The sequence below is a fragment of the Cervus elaphus genome, chromosome 5 (genome assembly GCF_910594005.1).
Source record: "Cervus elaphus chromosome 5, mCerEla1.1, whole genome shotgun sequence".
NCBI classification, from domain to species: domain Eukaryota; kingdom Metazoa; phylum Chordata; class Mammalia; order Artiodactyla; family Cervidae; genus Cervus; species Cervus elaphus.
Genome location: NC_057819.1, coordinates 114406203 through 114428881, shown reverse-complemented (window position 1 = coordinate 114428881; position 22679 = coordinate 114406203). Strand labels below are relative to the sequence as shown.

The following is a 22679-nucleotide window of genomic DNA, read 5'->3' as shown; positions in this document are numbered from 1 at the left end:
AGAGCTGGCAGGTCTTGGCTGTCAGCTGGCGTGGCCTTCTGGGGCTGATCTGCTCATTCTCATCTAGCACCAGGGGTGGTGGTAGAGTGAGGGAGGTAGGGGCAACCCACGGACTGCCTTCAATCTGGAACCCAGCCCTCACCTCACGTCTGGGCTACCCTTCCCAGAACCGCACTACTGGTGTGTGTGTGTGTGTGTCCATGTGTGTCTTTAGGGAATGAAGCTCCAGAGAAGACCAATCCTGTTTCTTGGTCCTCTGGCTCCGGGAGCTCAGCTAGCTGCTAACTTCCTTCTGAAGACACCAGTTATCCTTTGGTCAAGGTGTCAGGATTCAGTCACGAGTTATTCGTGAGCCCTGAGAACCACTGTTGGTCTCCGGAACTCAGTCCCCACACCTATAAAATTGCGTAGATGTGCCAGTCTTTCCAGCTCTGAGTTCTGACATGCTTCAGCAGTCAAAGCAATCGATGCCTTGTCCCAGATGGAGGGAGACCCTTGCTGGGGAGCTGGGACCACCCATACCTCAACCTACTTGGGATAACACTCTGTGGCCCACTCCCAGTAGCCCGTCCCCGTTGGGTCCAAGTCGGGGAGTGCTCTGAGGGCAGCATAACCCCCAGCGGACGCCTAACACCTCTCCCTTGTCTCTCTCACCTTCAGTCTCCCACCAGCGGAGCGGAAGTAGACTTTCCTGGCTAAGTTAGATGAATGGTCCCCCTTAGCCTGGCGGGCTGCCCCCCTCCTGCCTCCCTACCAACTCCCCCTGTCAAGGGAGGTGCTTCGGTGTGCGGGGGAGGCTGGGGGGCCAAGAGCATTTGTGCAGGGGTTGGGGGTGCCCTAGCCCCCCCCAGGAGGAATGGTGCCCCCAGGGAAGAAACCAGCCGGAGAGGCTTCCAACTCCAACAAGAAGTGCAAGCGTTACTTCAACGAGCACTGGAAAGAGGAGTTCACCTGGCTGGACTTTGACTACGAGCGGAAGCTGATGTTCTGCCTCGAGTGCCGCCAGGCCCTGGTGCGGAACAAGCATGGCAGAGCGGAGAATGCCTTCACCGTGGGCACGGACAACTTCCAGCGCCACGCCCTGCTGCGCCACGTGACCTCGGGGGCCCACCGCCAGGCTCTGGCTGCCAACCGGGGCCAGCCCTCTTTTGAGGGCCAGGCTGAGGGCGGAGGGGCCTGCCTAGGCCTGGCCACCACCCCCAGCTCCAGGGGCGTCAAGGTGGAAGCAGACCCGGCTAAAGTGGCCGTGCTGACCACGGTGTACTGCATGGCCAAGGAGGAAGTGCCTGACGACCGCTGCTCTGCCCTGCTTGAGCTGCAGAGATTCAACCTGTGCCAGGCGCTGCTGGGCACGGAGCACGGTGATTACTACAGCCCCAGGAGGGTGAGGGACATGCAGGTGGGTGGCAGCCAGGGGTGTGGGGGAGGGATTGAGGAGGGAGGACATTGAGCCATCTGGGCATGGCACCAGCATGCCAGGCCCCGGGGGAAGAGGCCAAAGCAGCTCATTCACACCTTTGCCCATCCTCCCTGCACTGAGGGCATACTAGGTGCCAGGCCCTGGGCCAGCTGCGGGGCGCCTAACAGTGAAGAGGCCGGACCAGGCTCTGTCCTCAGGGGCTCAGGGGTGCTTGACTCACTACCTAGGCCAGAGGTTGCAAACTGGTGGCCTGGGGGCTTGATTGGCTCACAGGCATGTTTTGGTAGATTTCACAGTGTTTCCGAAAGACTCCAAGTTAAAAAAAAAAAAAGACATTCCATATAAAAATGTGGACTTCTGAGTTCTGCTGAGAAACTAGGTCCTGTACAGTCAGGGCATGAAGTTCTGGAGCTGGAGAGCAGGGCATGGGCTTCCCCATTCCCTTTGGTTTATCCCTGGTCTTCCTGAAACTCAGTATCACCCACATGGCCACTGGGGACATGCATACTCATGTAGCTCTGTCCTAGGTACTGGCTTTATGAGTCCTGGGGGCTGGTGTGGGGGTGGGGGGGGTTGGATCTCATCCTACCAAGAGATGAGAGACAAACAGCATGCAGCTGGGGCCCTGGTTAACCCGTGGCCGGTCAACCTATCAGTTAATCCCAGAGCAGCTGAGCAGAGGGAGACCCTCAAGAATAAGGTTGACTGGGGCAATGCTGTAGAGAAACTAACAAGACGCTTTAGAATCTTTATGATTCCTAAAGCACTTTTACATTTATAAACATAACAACAAAGATTACATGGACGGGAATTTCTGGAGGTCCTATGGTTAAGACTCCAAGCTTTCACTGCTGAGGGCCTGGGTTCAATCCCTGGTCAGGGAACTAGATCACAGAAGCAGTGTGGTGTGGGTTAAAAAAAAAAAATTGGTAAGTCACAACAACCTTTTAAGGAGATTGGGGGCAAGTATTAGCCTCGAGGAAACAGAGATGAACAGAGAGGTGAAATGATTCACTCAAGGTCACACAGCCAGTGACAAAGCTAGGATTAGTCCGTAAGACTGTCCAACCCCAGGCCTGTGCTCTATCACCCCATCCTGTCTGCCTCGCCTTCTCAGGACAAGCCTAACCCTGTCCTCCCTCTTTTTCTCTCCCTGGCTGTCCCAGGTGGCCATCGCCAGTGTCTTGCACACAGAGGCCCGTCAGCGCCTGAAGGCATCCCCGTATGTGGGCCTGGTGTTGGACGAGACCAGGGACTGGTCTGAGTCCCACAGTCTGGCCTTGTTTGTCACTTCGGTGTCCCCCTGCGATGGCCAGCCTGCCACCACCTTTCTGGGCAGTGTGGAGCTACAGGAAGGCGAGGCCACTGCTGGCCAACTCCTGGACATCCTGCAGGCTTTCGGCGTGTCTGCATCCAAGCTGGCCTGGCTCAGCTCAAGCCTCCCCAGTGACCGCCTGGGGAGCGTGTGCCCGCAGCTCCGGGCCACCTGCCCACTGCTCACGGAGCTACACTGCCTCCCTGGCCGGACAGACCCCAAACCCCCTGCCTACCTAGGTGAATATGAAAGCGTACTGGATGCCCTATTCCGCCTGCACGGCGGCCCCAGTTCTCACGTGGTCCCCGAACTCAGGGCGGCACTGGACCTTGCAGCTATTGACTTGGCAGGACCACGGCCAGTGCCCTGGGCCTCCCTGCTGCCAGTGGTGGAAGCTGTGGCTGAGGCTTGGCCTTGCCTGGTGCCCACCCTGGAGGCCTCTGCCCCAGCCTCGCCTACCACAAGGGCGCTGGCCCTCGCCCTTCGCCAGTTCACCTTCGTGGCCTTCACCCACCTCCTGCTGGATGTTCTGCCCTCCGTGCAGAAGCTGGCCCTTGTCCTGCAGCCAGAGGAGCCGGATTTGGCCTTGCTGCAGCCTCTGGTGATGGCAGCTACAGCCTCCCTCCACGCACAGTGCAGTTCAGGTGGGGCGCGCCTCCAGGGCTTCCTGCAGGAACTGGCATCCTCTAGCCCCGATCTGGGCCGTGGCCGCTGCACCTACCGCGGCGTGGAGCTGGTGGGCTACTCTGAGGCTGCGGTCCAGGGCTTGGAGCGGCTGCGGGGGGCCTTCCTGGACTCCATGCGGAGGGGGTTACGGGACTCTTACCCCGGGCCCTCGCTGGACGCCGTGGCCGCCTTCGCGGCCATCTTCGACCCCCGCCGCTACCCGCAGGCCCCCGAGGAGCTGGGCGCTCACGGCGAGGGGGCACTCCGCGTCCTGCTGCGCGCCTTCGCCCCCGCTGTGGTGCGCCAGAGGGCGCTGGGCGACTTCGCGCTCTTCAAGCGCGTGGTTTGCAGCCTGGGGCGGCTGGGCCCGCGGGCCCTGTGCACCAAGCTGGCGTGCGCGCGCTCAGAACTGCACGAGCTCTTCCCCGACTTCGCCGCCCTGGCCGCACTGGCCTTGGCGCTGCCTGCGGGCGCCGGCCTCCTGGACAAGGTCGGCCGCAGCCGGGAGCTGCGGTGGTGGGGGCCGGGCGGGGCGGGGGAAGGACGGGGCGGCCCCGCGGTGAAGATCGCGGTGGATGGGCCGCCGCTGCACGAATTTGACTTTGCGCTGGCGGTGGAGTTCCTAGAGAGCGGGTGGAGCGAGGGCCTCCTGGGCTCGCAGCTCATCTGAGAGCGGCCGCCTCGCCTCCGTCCAGCCAGTCCTTGGCCCCTGGGCTTGCTAAGGGCCAAGCCAGATTTGACCTAGCAAGCTTACCTCCTAACTGTGGCCTGCCACCCACCTTCCCCAGGCTTCCTCAGCTCCACGCTGAGTACTAACCCAGCTCAGTGGGATGTGGAAGAGGAGGTGGGTCGGGGGTGCGAGTGGGCGCTGGGGCCCGTGGGCAGAGGTGCTAGGGTCTCGGGCGCCCAAAATACCACTCCTGACCTTTCCAGTTCTGCGGGGAGTAGTTCATCCTTTTCTCTCTGAACTCCACTCAAGTTTTCGCTCTAGAAAAGCTGAGGGGTCTTGGTTGGAAGGAGGAAGACAGAGCCTCCGTAGCTGAGGGGTTGAAGGCCAGGAGACTGGGTCCTTGACTCTTAGCCCTGCTCCTAGCAACATGTCTTCTCTTCAGATGTGACTGGGGGAAAAAACGTCTTTGTTTTTGACACACAGCAGAGCACCCTTTCTGTGAAAAAGCTCAAGGGAAGTAAGAGGTTCCCTCTCCACCAACAGGCTGCCTGAGACTTTTCTGTATTTGGCCGTGTACTTAGACATCCACTCCAGTATTCTTACCTGGAAAATCCCATGGACAGAGGAGCCTGGCAGTCTACGGTCCATAGGGTGGTAAAGAGTCAAACTAGACTGAAGCGACTTAGCACACACATAGACAGACATATTTATCAATGTGAAATAAATCTATCCTAGCCTCCCTAGTGTTAACACACAAAATCTAAAAGGATTTTTTTTGGTTTTGCAACGACAGGGTTCAAAAAAGTCCCAAATGGACCGAATTTATTTCTAATTTTTTTCTTCCTCAAAGTCTGGTTGTTCTCCAAGTTCCTAACCTTCTCCTGCCCTTGCCTCAGATCTCTCCCTCTCTTTTTTTGGCAGTGCTGAGATTTGAGATTTTAGTGCCCTGACCAGGGATTGAACCCAGGCCCCTGCCTCAGACCCTTAAGACCAAAGACTGTATAAACCACAGTGCTGGACTGGTTGACCCCAAGGACCAGCCTCAGGCCTGACCCAGGGGTGTTGGAGGGCTTTTTGTCTCCAGGGGAGAGCAGTTGGGGCCTCACCGGAGTTGGGGAACACATCCCTTCAGATTCAGTCCTTGCTGTGAATGCTGTGGGGGCTCTGGAGGGGAGTAGTTAGTGAGAGGGAGGGGGCTGGCCTTTCCCCAAGTCTCCTGGGTTTGGGTTTAATTTGCAATAAAGTGGAAACCCAGTGCATCATGCAGTCTCCATGGTGGTGTGTGTGTCAGGGGCCCCCCCGACTCCCCTCTGGGGTTCACTGGGGCCATAATGCTGCCCCTGTGGGGGGGGTGTGTGTGTGGTCATCCTTCTGGGCTAGGAGCCTGGAACTGTGGACCCTCTGCTTCCCCTTCCCCAGTGGTGCAGGGGAGAGATGCAGAAATGGTCTATAATCACCCTGGGTTTAGCCAGCGCTGCTTTGTGGAGACAGGAGTTTCTGCCCTGGCTCCACAGCCAAGAAGCCCATCAACCTCTTGTTCTGGCTGTGGAGGGAGGAGCGAGCCCTGTGACTCCCCGTTTCAGACCCTGACCTTCTTCCTCCTGCAGCAGGCCCGGCCTCCGGAGCCCCCAGCCCGCTGCTGGCCTCCCTGGCCCTGCCCGCCAGGCCTCTGCAGCCCCCGCTGGACTTCAAGCACTTGCTCACCTTCCACTTCAATGGCGCCACCCCGCTCAATCTCTTCCCCAACTTCAGCACGGTACGGGCTGGGCGGGTGGGTGGGGGGAGTGCAGCCCAGCATGGGGGTGGGCTGGGAAGGTGGGCTCCCAGGGGTCGGCTCTCAGAAGCTGGGTCCAACCAGGAGCAACATCCCCCCGAGTGACCAGGTGCTCCCAAAATGGGGCCCAGCTCCTCCTTAGGCCAGAATATCCAGGATGCTACCGTCCTCTCCCCTATCAACTGCTGCTGGGCCCGGAGGGCCTGTGGACTGCAGGTTTCAGCAAGTTTTCATAAAGGGGCATCTGCCGATGATCTGTGTATGTCTGTGTGCCTTTCTGTTTTAGTTTGTCTCTATACAATTTTGTGTATTTGTAGGTGTGAGTTTGTGCACATGTGCTTGTGAACTCTTTATGCCTGCATAGTTGTCTTTAGTGTATATGCCTGGGTATCTGAGAGTTTTTTGTGTCCACTGTGTATGTGTTTGGTGTGTGTCTGGCCTCTGCATGTATGTTTTTAATATGGTTTGGATGATTCTAAGTTTGTGGATGTGTGCCATTGGTGTGCAGGTGAGTGTGTATCTTTCTGCTTGTTTCTGTGATTTGTAACTGCCTGTTAAGTTTATGTGCTGTGTGTCTGCCCACTACTAGCCTGTGTACTAGTATTCCCATGTATTTCCATGTATGTGTGTAAATCTGAAATTTACTTCACTATATGAGCTATATGACCCCTTTTTAAAAAAATTTGAAAGATCAAATGTAATCATTGATGAGCCCCAGGCCATCCTGACAAGATGGTGGGAAATTCCATCTAATCACCCTTGGGAGCCCCTTCCTTCCCACCCTCCAGGGTTGTACAAAGATCCTAAGGAGCCTGAGACAACTGGGGGGGTCCTCTGGTTCTCAGTCCCCACTGTTGCTTGCTGACATGCTCACTGTTTGGGCACATGGTCCTTACGAGGGGGTCAGTCTGCTGCTCTCATCACTGGGGGCCCAGCAGGCCATTCTTCCCTGAAATCCTGTCCCGCCCTACCACCCACCCACCCACCTCAGCCCCCGGCCCTGGGTGCTGTGAGGGTTAGAACCTTTCTCTGGTCTCAGGGAACTTCCTGAAACCATGCTCTTCTCTCAAGGCCTGTGTTCTCCTCTCTCAGGAAGGTTTGGAAAGTTCCTCTTGACAAGTAAGCCCCCCACGACTTCTGCTTTTGACACAACAACCCTGCCCTTGAGAAAGGGGAACATAAAGGCTTGGTTTGATAGAAGAAACAGAAATTATTTAAAACAAGGAAAAGAAAAAAAAAATACAAATTCATATTCCAGGGAAATGACCCTACTATTCAGGGAACCCTCTGGCTTCCACCTGCTAACCCTGTTCGCCGCCCCCAACCTGGTCCCCCACTGTCCTGGGCTGTGGCTCTCTCTCAGGCCCTGGGACAGCGGCAAAGCTGATATAATAAGCTTTATCTCCCCTCGCCCACAGGTCCAGCACAAGACTAGGTTATGGGAGAGGAAATTCCAAATTCCCTTCTCTGCTTCTCCCTGCCCTCAACTCTCTGTACACGTAGATGTGATTCTCATGAATGAGCGAAAAAAGAGACCAGAGGGGCAGCAAGGGAAGCCAGTGTGGTCACCAGGCCATGGTTCTGTTTCTCAAGATCACAAAAGTCACATGGCCGTCCCCCTGCCTCCTAGCAGAAGCCTAGGCCATCTAAGAAAGTCAGCCAGGGAAGAGACTGTTTCTTTTTTTGGTGTCTAATATCCACAGACAAGGGAAATTTCTTCCTATGGGCTGACCACTGCCCTCCTCCATAGACTTTAGTTTTGGGCAATTAGCACTGCCCTCCCTCCTTACTTAGCTGACCCCACAGTTACTATGCCCTCCCACCCCCTCCACAGATGGACCCGGTCCAGAAAGCTGTCATCAGCCACACATTTGGGGTCCCCTCTCCCCTGAAGAAGAAGCTCTTCATTTCCTGTAACATCTGTCACCTGAGATTCAACTCAGCGGTGAGAGGGAGTTGTGGAAAGAGGCTGGGGGTTGCTGGGCAGGGAGCGGGCTGGAGCCTGGGCTTTCAGGTCTTTCCTGAGTGGAGGAATAGGGGTGGCAAAGGGACTGTGGTCTGTATTTTCTGTCCTTCGTTGAGGAAGAGCCGCTCCTGGCCCTTTATCCATCCCATCCTCTCCTCTCTCCAGATTCCTGTGCCCCTTTCCAGCCCATCCCCCTGGGATTCTGTTTTCCTCCCATATGCCTCTTTCCTGTGTTCTGGAACCTTCTGATGAGAGCAGACTGCCCTTCCCTACTCTGGGTCCCAGGGGCCACCATTGGTTCTTGTTTGGGGCTGAGTTCTTAACACACCTGAGTTCACAGAATCTGTTCGTGTCCATCCTCTTCATTAGTTCTCAGGATACATCAGTGAGATGGTTCAAGGTCCTATCCTCAGCCTCATTTTTCAGATGAGGAAACTGAGCTTCAGAGAGGTTAAGTGACTTGCCTGAGGTCACACAGCTGGTAATTAGCAGAGCTGGGATTTGAACCCAGGCCTGGCTGACCCCATAGTCCACATACTTCCTAGTAGGGCCTGCCCCGAGAGAGTAGGGAAGCCTCATTCTGGCCTCCAAGGGAATGTTTGCCTTCTGTCCAGGCAACTTCTGCAGTTTGGGAGATGCTGTTGGCAGATCTGCTCTTGTAAAAGAGCCTAAGGAGAGGCCACAGGGCCTTGTCATTCCTACTTTGGGGAGCAATAAGCAGGAACTCCTAGTGGACAGGCCAGATTTGGGGGTTCCTTCCAGGCTTTCAGGTTACGTGAGTCATGCAAGTGATGGACAGAGAGACTCATTCTGATAGAGAAACCATATATTTTTCATGCCGGGCCCAATACAGCCTGGCAAGCAGCAAATGCACACTATTTGTTAAAAAACACGTACAGAAGGATGAATGATCTGGAGTGTATGTCCGTAAAGCGCGGGGACTGCTCTGTTTTCCCACCCATGCATTTATAAACCTAGTAACTAATATTCACTGAGCACTTATTCTCTGTAGTAGGCCCTTGTCATTCATCCCTGGGTTGGGAAGATCCCCTGGAGAAGGGAATGGCAACCCACTCCAGTATCCTTGCCTGGAGAATTCCATGGACAGAGGAGCCTGGCAGGGTATAGTCCATAGGGTCACAAAGAGTTGGACATGACTGAGCGACTAACACTTTTGCTTTCACTTGTCATTCATGTTCTCATTTTCATTCTCACAACCCTATGAAATCAGTGTTATCATCCCAAAGCTTACAAGTCAGGAAACTGAGGCTCAGAAAGGTGAAGTGACTTGTCCAAAGATGCACAGCTAAAAAGGCACCGAGGCAGAATTGGAAGGCGGTGGCGGTTTGCCTGGGAGCTCACATATGAGAATGCATTCTGTAACCCTCAGGCCCACACACGTGCTATGATGACAATGACAATGGCAAGGATTTGCTCCCTGTGTGGCCAGAGCCCTGCCTCCCTCTGACCTGCCCGCTACGTGCCAGCTCATGGATGGGGCAGGTAGACTCAGCAAATGAATGGTGACCCCAGGCTCTCCCCTCCCCAGAACCAGGCCGAAGCACATTACAAAGGCCACAAACATGCCAGAAAACTCAAGGCTGTTGAAGCTGCCAAGAGCAAGCAGAGGCCTCAAACCCTGACCCAGGATGAGACGCTGGCGTCCCCCACCCCGACTCCAGCCGGTGGAGCCCCTGAAGAGCTGCGCAGCAAAGGTCAGTCCTGAACTTTTGTCCAGCCCCTGTCCCACTCCAATTCTGGTTTCTGACAAGGGGTGGAGCGCTTTCTGCTTATTATTATTCCCACTTGTGTTGGAGTATACCATCTGTACACGAAGAGGCACACACCACACGGAAGAGCATCTCAGATTTTACAGCCTGAATCTGCTGAGGTGAAGAAACATGTCACAAGCACCCCAGAAGCACCGCCCCCCACTCCTTGGGCCCTCTCCCAGTCACTACCCTGTGAGCTTCCTAGGCCTGGGATAACGAATGACCACAAACTGGGTGGCTGAAAGTAACAGAACTGTATTTTCTCAGTTTCTGGAGGTCAGACCTTTGGAACAAGGTGTCAGCAGGGTTGGTTCCTTCCCGGGGTACAGAGAGAGAGTCTGTTTCATCCCCCTCTTCTAGCTTCATGGTTGCCAGCAATCCTTGGCCACATTGTGACCTTCTGTCTCCATCCTTACATCACCTTCTCCCTTGTGTCTGTGTGTTCACATGATCTTCTTAGAAGGACACCAGTCACTGACCTCGGGTCCACTCTAGTCCAGTTTGATCTTATCTTAACGAATTACATCAGCAAAGACTCTGCTTTCCAGATAAGATCACATTCGGAGATTCCAGATGCACATAAGTTTGGGGGTGATGCTATTCAACCACCTATAACCCTCCCCCAGGGTAACCATGAGCCTGACTTTTCTCACCAGAGATTAGTCTCACCTGGTTTTGGTTAATGACATACAGACGGTTCCCAACTTCACGATGATTTGGATTATCATCTTTTGACTTCCAGGGCTTCCCCGGTGGCTCAGTGGTAAAGAATCCACCTGCAGTGCGGGAGACATGGGTTCGATCCCTGAGTCAGGAAGATCCCCTGGGGGAGGGCACAGCAACCCACTCCAGTATTCTTGTCTGGAGAATCCCATGGACAGAGGAGCCTGTTGGGCTACAGTCCATGGGGTCACAAAGAGTTGGGCACGACTGAAGTGACTTAGCACACATGGTATGAAACTGATATGCATTCAGTTAGAAACTGGACTTCCAACTTCAAATTTTGATCTTTTCTGGGCTAGAGATATACGGTACATACTCTTTTTTTAATTGGTGTATAATTGCTTTAGTGTGTTGTTTTCAGTTCAGTTCAGTTGCTCAGTTGTGCCCAACTCTTTGCAACCCCATGGACTGCAGCACGCCAGGCTTCCCTGTCCATCACCAACTCCTGGAGCTTGCTCAAACTCATGTCCATCGAGTTGGTGATGCCATCCAACCATCTGATCCTCTGTCATCCCCTTCTCCTCCTGCCTTCAATCTTTCCCAGTATCAGGATCTTTTCCAATGAGTCAGTTCTTCGCATCAGGTGGCCAGAGTATTGGAGCTTCAGCTTTAGCATCAGTCCTTCCAGTGAACATTCAGGACTGATTTCCTTTAGGATTGACTGGTTTGATCTCCTTGTAGTCCAAGGGACTCTCAAGTCTTCTCAAACACCACAGTTCAAAAGCACCAATTCTTTGGCGCTCAGTCTTCTTTATGTTCCAGTTCTCACATCCATACATGACTACTGGAAAAACCATAGCTTTGACTAGACGGACCTTTGTCAGCAAAGTCAAGTCTCTGCTTTTTAATAAGCTGTCTAGATTTGCCATAGCTTTTCTTCCAGGAGCAAGCGTCTTTTAATTTCATGGCTGCAGTCACCACCTGCAGTGATTTTGGAGCCCAAGCAGATAACAATGTATTAGTTTCTGCTGTAAAAGGAAGTGGATCAGCTCTATGTGTACATATATCCCCACCCTCCTGGACCTCCTCTCATGCGCTCCTCATTCCACCCCTCTAGGTCCCCACAGAACAGCAAGCTGAGTTCCTTGTGCTCTACACAGGCTCCCACTAGCTCTCTGTTTTACACTTGGTAGCGTATGTCAGTCCTCATCTCCCAATTTGTCCCACCCTCCGCTTCCCCTTCTGTGTGCATGTGTCCATTCTCTACCTCTGTGTCTCTATTCCTGCCCTGCAAATAGGTTCATGTGTACATTTTCCTAGATTCCACACATATGCATTAGTATATATTTGTTTTTCTCTCTCTGACCGACTTCACTCTGTATGACAGAGGTACATACTCTTTTGTGATGTTGGACAGCTGCAGCCACGTGACCGGGAGGGTGAACAACTGACACACAACCATTCTGTGCCCATGCAAGCAATGTGTTTTTCACTTTCAGCACAGTATTCCATAAATGACATGAGGTAGTCAACACTTTATTATAATATAGGCTTTGTGTTAGATGATTTTGCTCAACTGTAAGCTAAGGTAGGTGTTCTGAGCATATTTAAGGTAGGCTGGGCCATGCTTTTATGTTCGGTAGGTTAGGTGTATTAAATGCATTTTTTAATTATGATGGGTTTATTGGGATGTAACCCCATTATAGACTGAGGAAGATCTGGAGTATGTAGGTTTTGCATCTGGCTTCTTCCATGTTGTTGTGTGTAGCTGTGTTTTATCCTTTTTCATTGCCATGTAGTATTCCATTGCTCACCAACTTTTTTCACTATTCTCCTGTTGATAATTATTTGGATAGTTTCCAGTTTCTGCTGCTAGGAATAGTGCTCTATGAATATTCTAGTACATCTTTTTGGTGACTTCCACTTATTTAACAGTTAGCTAATAACTGTAGATTATCAGGACTGGGTGGGCTCTCTGAGACCACTGGGCCCAACTTTATGATTTCATGTGAGAAAGCTGAGCCCAAGTCTGCCCAGTGATTTGGTGGGAAGTCTGGAATTCAGTGCTGGTCATCCCTACACCAGGGGCCCTCCACTCAGCCATGCTACCCCCAGGATGTCTGTGCTTAAAATCATGGTCTCGAGGGACCTCCCTGGCAGTCTAGCTGTTAAAGACGTCAAGCTTCCACTGTAGGAGGCACGGGTTTGATTCCTGATTGGGGAACTAAGATCCAACATGTCACATGCAGCCAAAAGTTAGAAAAAATAAAAAATTTTTAAAAAGTCATGGTCTTGAGAATCATCTTGGAGCTCGCCCTCTCACCGAAGCCTTCTATCTCCCCAGCAGTTCCTGCAGCCCCTCCTCCTGATCCCGAAATCCAGTCACCCCGGAGTCCAGAACCCACACCCAGGGAGCCGGTCCCCTCAGACCTCTTGGATGCTGTCTCCTCTTCCTCCTCTTCGTCTTGCCCACCCTGCTCCCCAGAGCCTGGGCCAGAGGCCCCAGAGTCTGAACCGGCGGCAGCTGCTGTGGGAAGCGGTGTGAGTGGGGAAGGCAGGGGCGAGAAGGGGCGCCTCTACTGCGCCACATGTAAGGTGACCGTGAATTCCGCCTCCCAGCTTCAGGCTCACAACACAGGTCAGTGCGCCCCGCCAGCTTGAGTCCAGGGAGGCGATGCCCCTCACCAGATGTGGGCAGACTGTGGCTTCTGGGTGGGCACTGTGCTCGAGGGCTGGCTGACAGAGGTGCTGTGCCCAGCTGTGAGTGGGCAGGCACTTGGGGTCCTCCAGCTAATGCTTGGGGAGGGAGGATTGGGAAGAGAAGCCTGAAGCAACAAGATTTGAAGGGTCCCCACAGAAGACGGGAGACACCCGCCTCCATCTCTCCTTGGGTCAGACCTAGGGGAGGGGGTTGGGATGAGAGTCAAAGGGAAGCCAACCTAAAGTTTACTCTGCAAGGAAGCTTCCTTGAGGCATGAAATGAACGCAGCTGGGAGGATCTTTGGGGCTTTCCAGGTGGCACTAGTGGTAAAGAAACCCCTGCCAATGCAGGAGACATGAGAGACGTGGGTTTGATCCCTGAGATGCAGGGAGATCCCCTGGGGGAGGACACAGCAACCCACTCCAGTATTCTTGCCTGGAGAATCCCACGGAGAGAGAAGCCTGGCAGGCTATAGTCCATGGGGTTGCAGAGTCAGACATGACTGAAGTGACTTAGCACGCATGGGAAGACCTTTCAGAGGGAAAGAGAAACTTCATGTGGCTGGAGGGGCTGTCGATGTCGAGCAGCCTGGAGGCTTCAAGGGACAGCCAGGCTGACCTGGCTTGGAGGGGGGTCTCCGTGGCCCTGTAGCCCCTCTCTGGTGCTGACAAGCTGTCTCCTTTCCTTCCGCCAGGAGCCAAGCACCGGTGGATGGTGGAAGGTCAGCGGGGAGCTCCCCGCAGGGGCCGGGGCCGCACGGTGCCCCGGGGAGGAGCTGGACACAAGGCCAAGAGAGTGACAGGGGGCCGGGGGGGCCGGCAGGGGCCCAGCCCCCCATTCCACTGTGCTCTCTGTCAGCTCCAGGTCAACTCAGAGACCCAGCTCAAGCAGGTGGGGCAAGTGAGGCTGGGATTGGGGGTGGAGCAGAGGTGAGGGGGTGGGCCCCACGCTGGGCGGGGAGGAGAGAGCCTTCCGGGAGAAGGTGGATGGAGCAGAGCAGGGGGCAGGTGGAGAAAGAGGTGTGATGCTCAGGGGGTGGTGAGCTCCTGGAAGGCCAAGGCTGATTCTTGCCTCCCCTTCCCAGGGCTGCTCCAGGGCCAGGTGGATTAGGTGTGTGAACTGTGGGTAGCAGAAGGGTGAGCTAGCCAAGCGTGAGAGGGTAGTTTTGGGGTCCCTGGGTTCCTCGTTTTGTTCCCAGTCTCTCTGTCCGTCCATTAGCACCTGAGCAGCAGGAGACACAAAGACCGTCTGGCTGGGAAGCCCCCCAAGCCCTCCAGCCAGCACAGCAAGCTGCAGAAGCACGCGGCACTGGCTGTGAATCTCCTCAAGGTATCGGTCCAGGTCCGGAGGGGAGAGGGCCGGCCGGAAGGGAGGGCAGGCTGGGCGGCGGGAGGTGGGGCAGGAAGGAAGCCTCCCCACCCCATCTCATGGAGGCCTGGGCAGGGAAAGAACTGGGGTTGGGTTTTTGGTTGTCTTGGGATCTGCCCAGAAAAATTTCCGGGGAGGTGGGCCCGGGAAAGTCATCTCAGGGGCAAGCGCAAGGGGTGGGCGAGCATCTCCTGGAGACCGTGTCCACCCCTCATTCCCCCTAGCCTCCCAGCTTGGCCCATCCCAAGAGTCTCCTCCCTCTGGACAGGACGACAGGTGGTGGAGAAAGCCCTGTGGAATGAATGTGTGGGGGTGGGAAGGGAGGAGGATTTAGGTTTGGAATCCTGAAAGTCACGTTTTTCCTGCAGCAAAAGGTCTAGGGGATGGGGCCAAGGGAGGGGAGGGGATTTTCCTGGGGTCAAAGACTGTGTCCATCCCTCTTTTCTTTGCAGTCTAAACTGGCCTTGCAGAAGCAACTCACCAAGACCCTGGCAGCCCGCTTCCTGCCCAGCCCGCTCCCCACCGCGGCGGCAGCCATCTGTGCCCTGCCAGGGCCCCTGGCCCTCCGGCCTGCCCCCACAGCGGCCACCACCCTCTTCCCAGCTCCGATCCTGGGTCCGGCTCTGTTTCGCACCCCAGCGGGAGCCGTTCGCCCTGCCACGGGACCCATCGTCTTTGCCCCCTATTAGCCCTCCCAGCAGTCGCCTCTGCCCACCACCGGCCCTGATCCCTCTCCCTGAGATGCCTCAGTTCCCTCCATCCCTCAGGAGAATGCCTTGTATAGCCTCGGGGTCCTGCCCAATCTAGGAAGAGCTGGGCTAACGCTAAGAGCTGCTCTGCCCAGCCCTCAGTCTGCACTGGGGACTCAACTAATGCCACCCTGGCCCACGGACCATCCATCTGCACCCTCCCTGCCTCTGGTGTCTAGGGCTAGTCCTGGTCTCCCCTCCATTTCCCATCCTGACTTACGGGGAGCAAACCGAAAAACCCAAAGATCTATGCAATAATCCTAGCCCCAGTCCCATGGTGCTCTCATCCCCCCAACTCAAGACCTACAGCCATGTGGCCAGAGGCCCAAGGAATCTGACTTTCTCCTAGCCTGAGGACAAGACTGTGACCTCTATTCCCATGCCCTGCAGGGGGTGGGGTGGGGGTGGTCTTCCCCATCCACTGGATTCCCCAGAGAATCACTGGCGATGATGGAGGGGGTCTCCAGCAGGAGTGGGTTCAAGGCTGCCTGGACAAGGGTGTGGTGGAGGACCGTGGAGGAGAGAGGGAGCAGCACCAAGTGGGACAAAGCCAAGGGGCGGCTGGAGCCGCAAGCTTCTGGGGTTTCCACCTGCTGATAGGATGAGGTGATGGTGATGGTGATGTTCTGGCTGGGCCGTCCGTAATAGAGGAAATGACCAGTCCCACACACGTTCTCCCCTCTTAGCCTTTCATTGAGTCTTCCTGAACCCCAGCTCTCGAGGGGGAAGTGGGGTGACACTGGGTCTCCCTCAGACTATGGGCCCCCCTGACACCAAATCCACCCCCCAGGGCTCCCCTCCAGTTCCTCACTTCAAACTGGCCCCCAGCACTCAACTCAGCTTTCTCCCCAGACCAGCAGCCCAAGCCCCCCTCGCTGTGAACCCGAGTGTTGGGATCCACTCTCAAGACCCATTTTCGTGCTGTCAAGATTACTGCCACCACCCGCCTCCCACCCCAGCACTGCCACCCACCACCCCACGATATGGGACTTCGCCAGTATCCGCCTGTTATCCTTTTTTAAAAAAGCTATTTCCAATGGGGGTACAAGAAAAAAAAGGGGGAGGGGAGGGAAACTTTTTGATAACAGTTGTGGTTTTATTGTGTCCAACACATTAATAAATGAATTTAAGCTCAAGCCTGTATACGCCCTAAAACTCCACTCGCCCAGCTGGGCCGCCTGCCCCTGCTCTCCTCTCCCGTCCTGGGGAGAAGGGGCGTGTATTGGAGGTCATCTGGCTGTAGTGTCTCACCTGTGCTAGGTGTGTGCATCAGAAGCAGGTGAGCACGGGAGGTTGCAGGTTACAAGCTCACCTGACCGCGTGCCGGAAGTGTAACCACCCTTCTGAGCCCCCGACAGGTCTGGCAGCTCCTGAGAAGCTGCTCCTGCTTGGCCTTGTTCTGCTCAGGCATCTGAGGTAAGAAGGGAGCGCTAGAGGAGCACCTTGCCCAGCCTCCACCGTGGCAGCAGGCATATAAACACAGGAAATTGATAAATAGAAGTCCAGCGATCAGCTGAAAACCACCACAGGAACGGGAAAGACCGGTCCCCAGGCCTGGGCGGCCCGCTGATCGGGCCCCGGGCGGCCGCTCTGGCAACTAGAGCGAGTAGCGCGCTCCTGCCCCCTGGTGGTCGGGGGGAGCAGTGTCCCAGCCTCCGGGGCTGTAGGCGTAGCACCTTGAAAAGGGAGAAGCTGAGGGGACAGTCGCAGTTGTGGGCAGTATCCAACCACAGGGCTAGAGAGGATAGAATCGAGACCATCTTACAGATGAGAAAAGCGAAGCCCCGAGAGGGGAAGGGCCTTGCAGGCCCACAAAGCCAGCTGGTGACTCCCGGCCCAGCTGCGTTCCATTCCACCTCACCCAGTGACAGGCTCCCTGAGCAGGAAGAGGAAGCCGGGGGAAGAGTTACAACAGAAGAGGACACTCCCAGGAGGCTAGCTTCTTCCAGCCAAGGGGAGGACAGGAGAGAGGCTGGGCTGTTGGATGAGGAGGTGCCCGGAACACCAGCATGCACACACGTGCACATCCACACACGCCCTTTCTCTAGAGTCCAGGCTGGTGCCATGAGAGTGAGTGAGTGAGTGAGTGAGTGTGTGTGTGTGTGTGTGTGTGTGTGTGTGTGTGTGTGTGTGTGTGTGTGTGTGTGTGTGTGTGTGTGTAGAGGCCATGAGAGTGAGTGAGTGTGTGTGTGTGTGTGTGTGTGTGTGTGTGTGTAGAGGCCATGAGAGTGAGTGTGTGTGTGTGTGTGTGTGTGTGTGTGTAGAGGCTTCCTGAACAGGGGGTGTGTGTGCATGAGAGAGAGAGAGAGAATAGATACTGGCAGGAAACCAGCAAGTGGGAGGTCCCTGTGATAGGGACCCTAAGTACCCTAGATGCGGCACTTCTGCATAGCTCTGCTTCCTCTCCTGGCAGGTGAAAGGGACAGTGACCCACAACTACCCCAGGCACAGCAGGGCAGATATGATGGGGGCCTGGGGGGGTTGGGGGTGCTAACCTAGACTATCAGCAATTCCCAGAGCTGGGAGGGAACAAAAGCGACCTGAGCCTGGGACAGCCCAGCTGCCTGGCCTAGTGGTGAGCTCCCTACCTTGACTGGGAAGGAAAGCTCACCTAAACCCCCCTTTCCCCCCAACCCATCTTCCAGGGCTGGGAAGGCACCTCTTCAGCCATCCAAGGAGCCGCTGCCCTTGTTCTTGCGGCTGAGGGGGAAGGCAGACTTGCTCTGGGGCTGGGTCATCTTGCTGGCCAGGTAGACGAAGGGCTCCAGCAGGGAGCGGCGGTCAGCCACTGACACCTCCCACAGCTTCACCTTCTCCGACTTGGCCCAGTGCTGAGCCACGTCCGGGTCTACACGCCGCTGCTCCTGCAGGTCACACTTGTTGCCGAGGACCACAATGGTGACCTGGGGAAGAGGAACACAGGAGAGGCCTGTGGCTGTAGATGGACCCTGGGGGCGGGGATGAGGGCCAGTGACCACCTCGGGCTTGTCATGGAACTCTCAGAGCAGGTGCCAGATGGAAGCCAGAACTTGAACAGAGGGAGGAAAGGAAAAAACAACTACTTCCACCTCGGAGTCCTAGGGGAGAGGAAGAAGTCTCAGCCGCTGAGGTCTCATCTCTTCCTACATTAGAAACTGTGGGCGGGGCCTCCATCTGGCACCCTCTCCAGGAGTTCTGTTACAAGCCCTGTGTCATTCACGCCTGATCATTACTAGGAGTCAGTCAGTTGCCGGCTAAGTTAACTGGTGAGGAAGCACTCCCAGAATGCCTGATTGAGAACAAAAGGGCCTTCACAGCTGAACACATAACCACTATCAAAAAAGACTAGTTCGGACATCATGTGTTAGGGCAGGGATCTCCTAAACTCGAGCAGCTTCTTTGGCTGACCTGTCTCAACAGGTGGGCACCTCTAGTGGTGAAGACCCCCAGCAGTGGTCTCCATCCCCGCCCTCCAGTGTCAAACCTAGCTTCTGGCAAATGAGTGAAAGACAGAGCCATTCCAGGCCTCCCAAAGCTAGCCAAGGGTCTAGAGTCTCTCACCACCGGGGTTCCCCCACACACCTCCTTCTTGTCCTTGGATTTGTCAATCTCCTTCTTGAGCAGCTCCACGCGCTGAAAGGACTCCCGGCTGTCCGTGCTGTAGACGAGGACATAGCCGTCAGTGCAGGAGAAGCAGTGCCGGGGCAACTCGGCCCCGTCTCGGAGCCCCCGGGTGTCGTAGAAACGCACCTGCTCCCGGACCCCCCTGTCAGTCTCAATGGAGCCCACGTAGATGTCCTCCTGTGTCTCGATCATCTCAGAACCTGGGACAAAATGAGGAGAAAACTTGTTTCTGGGCTTCGCTGGTGGCTCAGTGGTAAAGAATCCACCTGCCAATGCAGGAAATTTGGGTTCAATCCCTGATCCGGGAAGAGCCCGCGTGCCTTGGAGCAACCAAGCCCCTGCTCCACAATTCCTGAGCCTATGCTCTAGAGCCCAGGAACCGCAACTACTGAAGCCCAAGTACCCTGGCACCCGTGCTCCGTAACAAGAGAAGCCGCTGCAATGACAAGCCCATGCACTGCAATACAGAGTAGCCCTCTCTTGCCTTCACCGTAACTAGAGAAAATCCCGTGTGGCAACAAAGACCCAGCACAGCTTAAAGAAAAAAAAAAAAAAGCTTGTTTCTAGGGAGAAAAGAGATTGGGAACCTGCGTGACTGAGTATATCCTAACAGGCCAACCAGATAAGGGGAGAAAGGAATGTGGGGGCTGAGGATCAGGGTCAGACTTCAAACCTGGCTGGACTGGAATGATTTGGGGAACAGAGTTAATCTTATGCTGATACCACGCTAAGCACAGCGTGACTTGCAAGCTTTTCCTTCCTATCTTTCTCTGATATTGGGTTTCCTCTTTCCAGATTTCTTCTGTGTGGCAGGGTTGGGATCTTTCAGATCCCAGGAGAACCACCAGGAGCAACTTTTAGCCTCTTCGTGTTGTGATCAAATCTTCTCTTCATACTTCCACTTCCTCCACCACAGCCCATTCCCCAACAACTCACCCACTACATGGTTTCCGTACAGAAGCTGCTCCAGGATTGAAGTCTTGCCCACAGAAGCCTGGCCACACACGACCACCTTGCAGCTCTTCCCCATGCTTAGCTTTCAACCCTGAAGAATGGAAGCACACTGGGTGAGGCAGGATGAAGACATAGGGCCTTCCCTCAATCGAGAGCCCAAGTTCTGAACGGAACACACAGCCTTGAGGAGTCGGCACTGTCCGCTACCCTCGGGAGGGTGTACTATGTCCACCATAGTGTCTGCAATGTGTCTGTGTCTGCTACTGGGCAGTGAGCTGTATCATACTTTTATTCCCAGTACGTGGTCAGTAAGTGGCACAGAGCAAGTGCTCAGTAAATGTTGCCACGAAGCGGGAAGAGCTGCCACGTAGCTGGCTTAAAGGCACCACCATCCAGGATCTTTTCTGTGCACAGAATGGACAGGATGTCGAGGACCAGTTGCTGAAGGGAGCTCTGGTTCAGCTCCCTCTCTTTAACCATGATCCCGTACAGAAATAACCAGAGATATTATTTTGTGTGGGTCTATCTTACATCACTCTTCTTGGGGAGTGAACAATTAAGAACATCATTCTGCTTTCCAGAAAGGCTAATCTGGACAATCCGTTCCCTCTAATTCCCAGTCAAGGCCATGGCTAGGATGAAGAACATCAGACAAGAGACAAAGGAGGGAAGGAATCTAAGAAAACAATGCTTTGGAAAGGAGAAAGATTTTGCTGCCCTTGGACACACCCAGATAAGGCTTAGACACAGAAATCTCAAGACACCCCAAACACAGGTTTCCCAGAAGTCCTAGACAAAGATTCCCCCAGAGAGGACAGGCAGAGATAACTTCCCCAAGGTATTTCACACAGAAACTTCTCCAGAGGTAACTCCCGGTACAGATTCCCCTCTTCCCACGAGCCCCGCAATTAAGGGGTACCTCAAGAGAGACTGCCACATGAGCCTCCTGCACATTCTCCCCACCAGGGGGCTCCCAGAGGGAATCAGAATCCTGCCACCTAGAGCGTCCCAAAGCGGTGGTCGACCCCGGCCTCCCAGTCCCGTACCTCCCAGGGCCCTCGCAGCAGCACAGCCGGGCCCCTCCAGGTTCCCGGGGACCAGGGGTGGGGCGGCACCACGGCAAACACTCGGATCTTCCTCTGCGTCGGTCCCGACTCCGTCTGGTCCCGCCCCTGCAGCTTCCATCCGGCAAGACCAATTCCGGCGGCGGAGAGCGGGCGCCGGCGACACAGCGCCCTCAGAGACCGGCGGGGAAATGACGGTCTGCACCTCGGCTAGGTGGTCGCCAGGGCACAGGTTATAGGCTGGCGGGACGCGCCGGGTGCTGTTCTGGTGTCTCAGATGCCCAAATGTTCTTTCTCTAAAGGCTACTACAGTAACACTTCGTTTATTCAGTCGTTTATTCATCCAATGTGTTCTGAGCGCATACTCTGTGCCAGTTGCAGGACTACGTGCTGAGAAAAGGCTGGCGAATTATACCTGGTTGCGGCCCGTTAGAATGTCACCATCTAGAGGAGCTAGACATCTAACCCAATGACAGTCTAGCATGTAAGATCTATTACAGTGGTGTTGTGGGAGCACGGCCAAGGGGTGTTTAACTTGGGAACAGTGGGCATCACGTTATCCATGGAACCTTCCTAGAGGAAGGTCTGTGTTGAGGTTTGAACGGGGTGGAAGGAAAGGGTGAAGAAAATATGGCAACATCCATGGCATTTACTGGAACTACACATATTTGGGTTCAGTATTGATAGTAGAAAGGAGCCAAACAATCTAAGACCTGTGTGCTTGGCCAAAGAGTTCAACCTCTATCCTAACAGCAGTGGAAAGCCATTGATAGGATTTATCCCAGTGAAGTGACATGATCAGTTTTTGCTTTTAAGAAGGTCATTCTGGTAAAGAGTGAAGATTGGAGAGAGGTGAGACTTGGGGTTAGTTAGGAGAGTAGGGTAGTATTCCAAGATTTCCAAAAAGTGAAAAGAATCTGAATTGGGGTGGAAAGAAGGTAGATTTGAGAGACATTTGATGAGAGAATCAACAAGACTTGGTGATAAATCGGGAGTTTTTTTTATATTGGAGTATAGTCAATTAACAAATGTTGTGATGGTTTCAGGTACACAGCAAAGTGACACAGTCATACATATGCATGTATCCATTCTCTAAATTGAGAGTTTAAGATGCAGATAACACAAAGTAGGAAGGTGGTTAAGGACAGGTGGGCCTCCTGCATTAGACTGTAGACCATAGGCCATTGGCAAGCAGGGCCTGAGTCTGTGCTTTCCCAACCTAGCTTTGCAGAGAGTTGTTGAATGACAGGCTGGAGAAATGACTTGTCTCTTCCAACCCCAGTGGAGCCTCTCCCATCCTCCACTACCCAGTGACAGGTGTGGTTTCAGCTCCCTCAGCACTGTGGTAGGCAGGGACTGTGCAAGCAGCTCATGGACAATGGCAGTGACTTTTACTGGAGAAGGGGGATAAATTCTTCTTAAATTCCCTTGACCCCTTCTTTGGTAACCGTTAACTTTAATATTTTAACCTCAACCTCTCCCCCTCCCTTAGTTTAACGTCAGGAAACCCCAATTTAAGTCAGGTCCACAAAAATTGGTCTGGGTGAAGGGCTACGAAAATTAAGCTGTGTCCTTGCCCTATCTGAGTTCCCAATCCAGATTGCATTCGGCAAAACAAGCGTGCTGAGCAGGGAGTTTATATGAGGGTTGGGAGCACTGGGGACACTGTGGAGCAGGGACCTCACCCTGCGAGCTGCCTTATAAACTCCAGGGCAGGGTCTGGGGCCCTGTGCCACCCTCCCTAGGCTTAATGCTGAGATGGCACTCCCAGGCGGCTGACATGAAAGCAGCCTCATAAAAGGGTCAGCGTCATTAGGGTGATGAACCAGTTGGTACTTGGAGATCCAGAGGGGATGAAAGGCGAGGTGTGAAGACGCCCTGCGTTCCCCTGGCTTGGTTGGGCAGGGCTTCCAGGGGCCGATGAACACTAGGAAAACTGGATTCAAAGTGTCTCTCTTGCCTTTCGCAGGAGGAGGCTGTGGACATACTCAAAG

General features: G+C 54.6%; 2 protein-coding genes across 15 annotated transcripts in view; one reads left to right on the top strand and one right to left on the bottom strand.

Annotated features, from left to right (window-relative positions):
• The window catches only part of ZNF385C (zinc finger protein 385C), a 56840-nt gene extending 40640 nt beyond the window's left edge, over positions 1–16200 (top strand). For 4 of the 14 annotated variants that reach the window (XM_043904610.1, XM_043904604.1, XM_043904608.1 and 1 more), the window contains 7 exons: positions 5679–5827; positions 7680–7790; positions 9361–9526; positions 12591–12884; positions 13642–13838; positions 14166–14276; positions 14768–16200. In XM_043904610.1, coding sequence (XP_043760545.1) covers positions 5679–5827; positions 7680–7790; positions 9361–9526; positions 12591–12884; positions 13642–13838; positions 14166–14276; positions 14768–15004 — 1265 coding nt within the window. In that variant the 3' untranslated portion in view covers positions 15005–16200. Of the gene's footprint in view, positions 1–660; positions 1400–2586; positions 3380–5678; positions 5828–7679; positions 7791–9360; positions 9527–12590; positions 12885–13641; positions 13839–14165; positions 14277–14767 lie in introns of all 14 variants that reach the window. The other 10 variants (XM_043904600.1, XM_043904601.1, XM_043904613.1 and 7 more) reach the window with 6 other exon arrangements.
• Positions 16201–17298: 1098 nt separating this feature from the next.
• NKIRAS2 (NFKB inhibitor interacting Ras like 2) lies at positions 17299–20822 on the bottom strand. Its single transcript, XM_043904620.1, has 4 exons — positions 20668–20822; positions 19604–19712; positions 18626–18867; positions 17299–17967 (listed from the first exon to the last, which is right to left on the bottom strand). Exons 2-4 carry the CDS (start codon positions 19695–19697, stop codon positions 17728–17730), a joined length of 576 nt encoding a protein of 191 aa, XP_043760555.1. The 5' UTR covers positions 19698–19712; positions 20668–20822; the 3' UTR covers positions 17299–17727.
• Positions 20823–22679: the final 1857 nt, after the last annotated feature.

Bases quoted from the DNA above. Each gene is read 5' to 3' on its own strand.
- NKIRAS2 (XM_043904620.1), bottom strand. From the start codon at position 19,697: ATGGGGAAGAGCTGCAAGGTGGTCGTGTGTGGCCAGGCTTCTGTGGGC. The intron at 18,868-19,603 runs GTGAGTTGTTGG...ATTTTGTCCCAG, and splicing joins GTACGGAAACCATGTAGTGG to GTTCTGAGATGATCGAGACA. The intron at 17,968-18,625 runs GTGTGTGGGGGA...CCTCTTCCCCAG, and splicing joins AATCCAAGGACAAGAAGGAG to GTCACCATTGTGGTCCTCGG.